The sequence below is a fragment of the Nicotiana tomentosiformis genome, chromosome 1, assembly GCF_000390325.3.
Source record: "Nicotiana tomentosiformis chromosome 1, ASM39032v3, whole genome shotgun sequence".
Lineage (NCBI taxonomy): Eukaryota > Viridiplantae > Streptophyta > Magnoliopsida > Solanales > Solanaceae > Nicotiana > Nicotiana tomentosiformis.
In genome coordinates, this window is record NC_090812.1 from 31,101,134 (window position 1) to 31,111,614 (window position 10,481).

The window sequence follows — 10,481 nt, forward strand, 5'->3', positions numbered from 1 at the left end:
TTCGAACTTGAATGAACTTTAAATTTTCATCTTCCAAAACTCGCGTCGAAGCCTATCAAATTGCCCCAGAATCAACCCAAATTTTGCACACAAGTCCCAAATGACATAAAGAAGCTATTCCAATTCCCGAAACCACAATTCGAACCCGATTTCATCAAAGTCAACTCCCGGTCAAACTTATGAACTCACCAAACCTTCAAATTTTCAACTTTCGCCAATTAGCGTTGAATCTTTCTATAAATATCCAAATACAAATTCAGGCATACGCCCAAGTCCAAAATCACCATTTGTACCTAACGAAGCCCTCAAAACTTTGTCTCGGGGTCAAATTCACAAAAGTCAAACTAGGTCAACTCTTCCAACTTAAAGCTTAAATCATAAAATTCATTCTTCCAAATCGATTCTGATTAACCTGAAAACCAAAACTGACGATTCACACAAATCATAATACATCATACGGGGCTACTCATGCCCTCAAACTACCAAGAGAAGTGCAAATGCTCAAAATGATCGGTCGGGTCGTTATATCCTCCCCCACTTAAACATACGTTCGTCCTCGAACGCACCGAGAATCGTTCCAAAGACATCAAACCGTCATGTAACCTTACCATGGACATAGCCGAGGGTTATCCCATATAGGCTCGACAACACAACATAGCTGAAGATCATTACTTCAACCTTTGCTCGTAAACCACAGAATCCAATTTTCAATATCCAAAATTTTCTATAAGATCTGAATCTCGCATTTGCACACTGTATAAGTCTGATCCAGCTGCATCAAGTCATAACCTTCACCCAATACAAAATCACATGATATACCACAGAACTCAAATACTCATAGCAATAACGTCTGATCACAGTAGTTGTTCAAAATAAACCCGGTACCGGTAATAAACCTCATATCAAACAAAACCTCGCTCTAAAAATTTCGTACATTGCCGGTGATGAAATAAACACACAGAAACTCATAACCACTTATCATATCAACAAGCCATGGAGCTCCTTCTCCTTCGACAAGAACTATAGCCAATTTCTAAGCTGATCATCGACATTGTCCTTTTAAATATACCGCAAACAAATCTGATAGGACCCATTCCATGTCCAATGACCTTACTTTATAAAGCCCATCTCTCCTATTGACATGCCATACAAATTCTGCCTAGAATCACAACATGTGCAATCCGTGCACCAATAAGAAACAACTCCAATGTACCCAAAGCAAAAAATGACTCAAATGAGATAACCACCCCGCAACTCAACAAGTACCACCACAAGCGAAATGCTATGAACCCATCATACATAGTAGAACCAAAACTCACGAATCTAACACAAAGGATCATATCCCAACATAACTTCGCTGCAATGCGTGACCCCATCCAAACACTGGTCCGTATGAAATACCTCAAGCCACCATGCTCAAAATCAACCACTACACGTAATTCGACATTAAATACACGAAGTGTATGACCATAACCACGGAGAAACATCTAGCACAATATATCACAGTCCGGAGAGAACATAACCAAGGCGCAATCAACCATTCAACACCCTAATATCCATCTTGCTCAAATTTTGCTATAAGGCCCAAATAGGACCACGCCATGTGTGCCTATAACCAACGGATCCCAACCCCTCGTAGCATGGAAGAGTAACACATAAAATATATTAGATACGAGAAAAATAGATTCTAACTAAATGACACATCCCTCGACAATAGCAGTACAGAGTCAACAAATCCGACCCGATATAGAATACACATCCTTTTTAGGCCTTCCAATGGGCCCCCAAATCAACTCTGGTCATCCACAAATAGATAAATAACCCTCTGAAAGTCCACAATGACCTAATCATAACACATACCATCATCTGGTGAGGTTTGGCCATATTTCACAATCCACCGCCACGAAACAATCTGCTCTTAAGAACTCCCAACCTCTGAATCCCTAGAACACACGAATCACCATATCTGATCCCAACTCCACTGCCTGAATGTCTAACACATATCTCATACACGATCATCCCACAAGGAATACTTCTATGATTCTTCTGTGCCACATAGAATTTTTTTTCATATTAGCAATAGATCAACCAGGCGGTCGCAATACCAATGAAGCATCCGTAAGCCAAAATACAGTGCTCCTTCTGAAATGTACACCCTTCTCAGGCAATACCAAATAGTAATATCATTCACCTAGTCATCTGAAGCCGTCCATGTTGCCTAAGAATTCATGACCTTCCTTTCAAAACTGAACCGTGACCTTGCACACGCAAATCTTAATCCCACACAACACACCACATCATTCAGGCCATCATATGAAAAGTAAGAGGATCTCATAATCAACTCTGAGTCACTAGCAGAACACATACCCGATTAGTCAGAAACCTTCTGTTATATCCCATCCAGGAGAAAACCATAATACGCAACATGCTCCTCCCGCCGGTAGGAAATATCCATCTCAAAATGTGGTAGAAACCATTGAGAACTCTTCGAAACCTATTAACACGTAACCAAGCTATCATAACTGAACCTCTCTAACTCAACCAAGCCATGCAAGTCGCCAAACCCTAGAGTATTACCACCAATCAGATGTAAAGACTCACCACATCGTAAGAACTAAAAGAACTGATCATATCCATTACTGTGCTGATTCGACCTACTACCAGTTTGTCCTATTTCTCTAAGTTTCTTTTGAATTGCCTTCAAGTTGATACTTCTCCTTGCCATAATACTATGATCCTCAACCCAAAACTCACCACACAAGATCTTAGAATAAAACACACGCCCTAAATTCCATACGACGTTGTATTCCCTCTTAAGCAGCCCAAAAGTACCACAACAGAGATACCTTCTCTGAAGAGACCTTCTGTGAATCTAAAGTCGCTTCATGCACCTTTCTGATACCGAAATATAAAATCCATAATGATATGGAAATACCGCGAGTCTCGACACCATCCAATGCAAATCTTAGATTTGAGCCATATACAAATCCGGAAAATTCTCAATTGCTACATGAAAATCTTGAATCCATTAGAACTTTCTCGAGAGTCAACCACCCTGCTCAAATCTCAACTGCACCGACCAAACGGACCGAATGACTTGTGCCCCATTAACATAACATCACCCAAAGAAGTGACCCGCCTTGGTGCAACCGAGCAAATTTCTACACCATGCGCACTATATCCGTCACGAATAACAACTCAAATCATTCCATGATTCCCATATACCCATAAAGTGTAACATATCCCGTATCCAGAAATTCCTTTACGCTAGTCATCCTCGATCTCAACCTCTGCAAGTCATAATCGATCCACAAGTATGCCTCAGACCAAAACCAATACAACACGTAACCATGCAATCAAATCATCGATAACAGACTCCCTCACTTAGCTCAATGCCATAGAATAGAACATCTGATAACTCATCCTACCCATACTCTGTTACTGCCATAATACTGCAGGGATCAACTAAATACTTCATAAGCTCACATAGCACAAACCATATAGTACCTCAAATCAACTACTAAGCTTGCATACATCCACATGACGATTATGTCGACTTTCTCAACCAAATTCAAATTCAAATCTAAACATATATACCTTGCTGGTAGAAAGGAAACTCTCCACACAACATTATGAGGATCACACCTCCGTAGATTACTCCGAAAGAGATAACCCACCTGCTTAGCCTCAAATTCACATCTTGCTATACCTTTTCGCAGCCACGATTACTATGCCATCACTTAATCTTCCTGAGTCTGAACTCATAACAAGACATGAAAATTTACTTCGTTCCACAATTAAATAGCATGAAAAATCTTTCAACACACGCATAACTCGAGACTATACGTTACATCAAGACAGTAATCTAGCACCAATAGTCCTTTTTATATCTCAAGCAAACTATTCTCATCACATTCAACCCATCTGAACACATCTCGCAGTCACATGATATACATCATATAGCCATCCAACCACTCATCGAGTCACAAATTCCAATCATAAGGACGTTACCGGACATATAAGTCCAAAAGCACATGCTCACACAACCGAAATCCTCGTGCTCTAGCTATCGTCAAAACCCGGCCTCAAGTCCTCCAGATTGGCCTATTATCAACACACTGAAATCATATCTCGCACCTCATCCATGGAATCACAAGTCGTCGATGCACAGCCGATACCGAGCGCTCACATGCGCATACGAATGCATGGAAGGAATTCAAAGAGTTACGCTTCAAGCTTAATCAATGTCGCACGATAAGGAAAGAAAGACAAGAAATTTATCCTAAATGCCCTGTAGCCTCTCGAAGATAGGTTTGGACGTCATCATACCGATCCGCAAGACTCTACTAGACACTTGCTCATGACTTTTAGAACCTATGAACCTAGAGCTCTGATACCAACTTGTCACGACCTAAAATCCAACTAGTCGTGATGGCACTTAACCCAACCTATCTGGTAAGCCAATTAATAATTAACCAATTTAATGAGATTTATAAAGAAAATAAATGATAATACAATTGTTTTTATACAAGAATTTCCTAAGGATTGGTAGTACAAACCATGAGCTTCTAAGATTTAGAATTTATAAAGCTGGTATGAAATAAAGTACATCATCTGTTTGAAATATACATGAACATATTAAAATTCTAAAGTTACCAAGATCAATAGGCAGCTATGACCGGAACACGGGTACCTCTTCAAATCCAGCTCCCGCCGTGCACAACAACATCAGTATCCAACATCTGCACTCAAGGTGCAGGAGTGTAGTATGAGTACAACCGACCCCATGTACTCAATAAGTAACAAACCTAAACTTAGGTTAAAAGTAGTGACGAGCTGGAACAAAAGGTCGGAGTCCAACACCAATAGCCAACAACAGTTCATAGCAACATAATAAAAGTGATAAGAGAAGTAACTCAGAGATATAGTGATCAGCTCGTTCACAGTTACTGAAAATAAGCATGCTTTTCAAGTATGTTAGTGAAAACCTAAATCTTTTACCGAAATCACCAAAATATGAGTACGTTTGTAAAACTATGATTTTTTCCAAAACTTTCAACAAGTAAATGCTTTATTTTCAAATGGCATGAGAAAAGTACATCTTTATGCCTACATGTCAATGTGTATGTGAAGTCATGAATGACGCAATGTCGTACAACATGAGTAAAATGCATCTCTATGCATGTATGTCAAGTGTGCATGTCGAATGCAATGCAACTCAGTGATAAAACCATATGCATACTCTCAGAGTATCAATTCGCTCGGTCCTCCCAGGCACTTAGTCCTCACAGTCACTCAGTCCTCCCAATCACTCGGTACTCACTCTCGGCACTCTCACTCGGCACTCGCACTCAGTAGGTACATGCGCTCATTGGGGGTGTACAGACTCCGGATGGGCTCCTTCAGCCCAAGCGCTATAACAAGTCAATCATGACATCAATCAATAAAACATGTTGTGGCGTGCAGCCCGATCCCATCATAAGTCAATAATACCTGTTTCGGCGTGCAACCCGATCCTATTAATATCGTCACCATCAAGCCCTCGGCCTCACTCAGTCATCAATATCTCCAGTCTCTCAGGCTCACAATATCATAAAAATCAGCCCAAAATTATGACGTAATGTATCAATAAATGGTAAAAGAGACTGAGCTATGATATGCAAATGAATGCATATGACTGAGTATGTAATTGCAATGTAAGCAAATAGCTCAACAACGGAAATGTCCTTAGTGGGTCCTAATAGGATAAACATATAGCCTAGATATGGTTTCTAACATGGATCACAGCTCAATTACTCTAGCACGTAGAGATTTCATAGATACAAATAAGATTAGGTAACAACACAGTACCACAGAAATAACCGAGTCACAATTCATACGGTGCACGCCCGTCACCTTAACACAAAACACATAACACGTATAATCAAGGTCCATACCCTCAGCTCCAAGTTTAGAAGTGTTACTTAGCTCGAACAAGCCAAATCCAATACCGAGCAAGCCAAGCGATGCTCAAAATTCCATCTCGTGCCTACCGACCTCCTAACTGCTTGAAACTAGCAAAAAGCAACTCAAATACATCAAATAAAGTCTAAGGAAGCAATTCCAATTGATAAAGATCGAATCTTTACTCAAAAGCCCAAAATCAACCAAAAATCCAACTCGGGCCCGCACCTCAAAACCCGACAAAACTCACAAAATCCGACAACCCATTAAATTTTGAGTCTATCCATACTAGCTTCACTCAAATCCGACTCCAAATCGATGTTCAAAACTCGAAAAATTCGCTTTATGAAACTTTAGGCTAAAACCCTCAATTTCTCTTTATAATTCATAATCCAATTACCAAAAACAAAGATAAAATCAAGAAATATAATCAAAACTGAGTGTAGAACACTTAACCCCAATCCGAGCCCAAAATCTCAAAATATGATAAAAGAACCAAAAACCTCGATATATAGCTTCTGCCCAGGCATCGTTGCATCTGCGACGCACTTAGCCGCTTTTGCAGTGTCGCTTTTGCGACAAACATTCCGCTTCTGCGGAGAGGCACTGGAGAAATGGCCTTCGCACCTATGGAGAAACATCCGCTCCTGCGACATCGCAGGTGCGACACAAGGACTTGCATCTGTGCCAACTCCCGCTCATGCGCTCAAAATCTCGCATGTGTGCTACAAAAATCCGCTTGTGTGGTCTTCCTTACCAGCTCTCACCTCGCTTCTGCGATGGACAGCCCGCATCTGTGAAGTAGCTTATGCGGCTAAGACTCCGCAGATGCGGCTACACCAGTACTAGCAACTCTTCAACAAGGCAACAAGAGAAAAAATGATCTGAATCACGTATGTAACTCACCTGAGCCACTCGGGACCGCGACCAAATATACCAATAAGCCCCATAACATAATACGGATCTACTAGAGGCCTTAAATCACATATAACAATATCAAAACGACGAATCACACCTCAATTCGAACTTGAATGAACTTTGAACTTTCAACTTCCAAAACGCGCGCCGAAGCCTATCAAATCAACCCGGAATGAACCCAAATTTTGCACACAAATTCAAAATGACATAACAAAGCTATTCCAATTCCCAGAACCACAATTCGAACCCGATTTTATCAAAGTCAACTCCCGGTCAAACTTATGAACTTTCCAAACCTTCAAATTTTTATTTTTCGCCAATTAGTGCCGAATCTTTCTAGAAATATCCAAATGCAAATCCGGGTATACGCCCAAGTCCAAAATCACCATCGGTACCTAACGAGGCCCTCAAAACTTTGTCTCAGGGTCAAATTCACAAAAGTCAAACTTGGTCAACTCTTCCAACTTAAAACTTAAATCATAAAATTCATTCTTCCAAATCGATTCCGATTAACCTGAAAACCAAATCCGACGATTCACACAAGTCATAATACATCATACAGGGCTACTCGTACCCTCAAACTACCGAACGAAGTATAAATTCTCAAAACGACCGGTCGGGTCGTTATAAAATTTCTCTTCGAAGTCTTTTGTGGTATCAAGACTTCTAGGAATGATAGAGCCCACTGTTAGAGGAGCAGAGTCCTCGGCCTTGTTCTTGTTTTTTAAGAATCGGTACATTTTGAGGAAGAAGCCATTGTAGGAAAGAAAAAAAAAAGGTCTTTCGTTTGAAGAGAATTAGAAAAAAGATGAAGAAACAATATGCAAGTTAGGTAAAGAAAGTTTGAAAAGTTATGAAGTATAAGGGAGGAAGTTGATACGTATAAGTAAAAGTTTTGGCGGTTAAATTCATGGCCAAGATTACTTCGATAATCGACAAACGTTGTGTTGAATCATGGGATGACACGTGTTCGGGATATTAAATGCGGAGAGACATGCGTCTAATCAACCGTCGGAAGCCTTCAGAGGGAATTATAGTAATTCCCGCCAAAAGAGTATTTCTACTAACTTTTCGATAACATAAAGTTATGTCACCAAAAAGCAGGAGGGCTATCTGTATAGGGTAAAATATGTTATGACACGTGGCCGTCCGAGAAAGGGACACATGGAACCCAAGACAAGGGGATAGTTGAAGACTGAAGATAACTGTTTCGTTTGTCACCGGGAAGAATAATGCTCATAAAGATGTGATAAATACTCCTCTCCCGGTAGCATTTAATAGAGAATATTCATAGCATTAAGAGCAGTTACCCGTTACAAGGAATTTAGAATTTATGTTTACCGTTATATCTTCATCAATGCCCCTCACAATTGACATTGAAGAAGGGCACGACCCTAGGACCTCCTTCATAACTATAAATAGTGAGCTCAGTTGTCATTGTAAAAGACACGAATTTTCTGGCAAACTTACACTATATTATATACAAAGCTCAATCCAATCTTATCTTCTTATTTCTTGATTTCTTTGTTGTTATGCCCGGAAACCTTGTTCCCGAAATTATTGCTTCTGTTGTTTCGTCAATATCTTAAGGTTACGTACTGCGCAACTCTTCCATTATTTATTTATTCCATGATCAAATTAATTCACTTATCTAGAAACCACGTATAAATTCAACTGTACCATTTTATAGTTAAACACTCAATTGTTCCGAGTTCGATCGAACAATGCGAAATGATCTTTATTTGCCTTTAACTATGCGCTAATGATGGAGTTTATTCTTTAGTAGTTAAAGGTTAGCTAATATGGGGAAATTTATCGTTTTGTAACGATATATGTATATGTATAAAGTTGATCCTAACTATTAATGGAGGGCAAATTGTACTATTTCACATAATTCATTGGGAAATTTTGTCATTTTTCATGTGCTTAAAGTTGCATGATACAACTTCATTTTCCGTGTGCTAAACTTGTTTGGAACCACTTAAGGTAAAGTTGCATGATACTAACTGTAGGATTGCATATAGATGTTTGTAACACGCAGCGGAATAAAATAACTATCTTAGGCAGATCTTTTCGTGTTTAAAATTTATTTACATATCAAATATCATATCTAAGACATACCCGGTGAAGATAGTTTCGTTATAAAATTTTTTCTATAGTGCGAAGTTTCAATGCGTATCCACATCGAGACCGGTCCTTGCTATCAAATCTTTGATCAATGGAACCCACGAACAAATTGAATAAAAATACTATGCGAAAATTTTTCTCAAAAACTTTCAACGTAGTAGTAGCAAGACAAGAAGAATATTTTCTTGTCAGCAACATATCTCTTGTTTTGTGGCATTTTCTTTCGTTCACACTAACTCTCCTACGTGAAGCCTTCATGTATATATATACTAACATATACCTTATTTACTAACCTTTTCCAAATAGGGTAGGAACAGGTTAATTAAGGCAGTGACTTCACGTGCAAGATGCCATATGGAGTACAATACTTCCATATATGGAGAATTATGAATCCCATTCTAAATGGGATTGTGGTGGCAGACGTGTCCTTATGGACTTTCCAGTTGATCCAATTCAAAGTTGGATTCAACTTATAATTCTTTTATTAATATTTATATACATCTCATATATATATATATATATATATATATATATATATATATATATATATATATAAATACATATTATTTATGAGTACCAACTATATATATCACATATATATTCCATGCAAGAGATATAGTTTAATTTTCTATTCCAAATAGAAAACTTCAATTTATTCACAATATTAATTATATTCTTTGTACTAGCAAAAAATATAGTAATATTTTATTTGGACTAATAACTAAATTTATTTGATAAATTAAATTCTTTAATTTAATTATCAAATAATAAAGTAATTAATTCTTTAGTAAATATCAGTACACTCGTTAGTGTGCGACCCTATAGGTTTGATATTAAGCCGGTAGTAAATTGATCACATCAATATACTCATACAGCTTCCTTAGCAGCTTCACTAGCTGCTATATATTCTACTTCAGTCACCGAATCAGCTATTGTAGCTTGTTTAGAATTTTTCCAACTCACTACACCACCATTTAAGGTGAATACATAACCAAAAATAGATTTGCTATCATCTTTATCTGATGAGAAACTTGCATCAGTATAACCTTCAAGTTTTAACTCAGAATCTCCATAAATGAGGACTTGGTCTTTAGTCCTTCTTAAGTACTTAAGAATGGTCTTCACCATATTCCAATGTTCCTCACCAGGATTTGCCTGATATCGGCTAGTCACTCCTAGTGCATAAGCCACATTAGGACGTGTACATGTTATGGTATACATGATAGCTCCCACTGCACTATCGTATGGGATCCTACTCATGCGTTCTCTCTCTTAAGGTATTTTAGGACAATCCTCCTTGCTGAGAGTAATTCTAGTGCTATTGGTAGATAGCCTCTTTTGGAATTATCCATGTTATACCTCTTTAAGATGGTATCAATGTACAAAGACTGGGAAAGTCCAAGCAGCTTCCTCGATCTATCTCTATAGATCTTTATTCCCAATATATAAGCTGTTTCTCCCAAGTCTTTCATGGAGAGCTTTTCAGATAGCCA

The 10,481-nt window shown here is 38.6% G+C and overlaps 1 protein-coding gene across 1 annotated transcript; it reads right to left on the reverse strand.

Moving 5' to 3' along the window:
• Positions 1-9,855: 9,855 nt before the first annotated feature.
• Positions 9,856-10,248, reverse strand: LOC138905234 (secreted RxLR effector protein 161-like). Its single transcript, XM_070193740.1, has one exon. The coding sequence runs from the start codon at positions 10,246-10,248 to the stop codon at positions 9,856-9,858; it is 393 nt and encodes a 130-aa protein (XP_070049841.1).
• Between the last annotated feature and the right edge of the window lie 233 nt (positions 10,249-10,481).

Bases quoted from the DNA above. Each gene is read 5' to 3' on its own strand.
- LOC138905234 (XM_070193740.1), bottom strand. From the start codon at position 10,248: ATGAGTAGGATCCCATACGATAGTGCAGTGGGAGCTATCATGTATACC.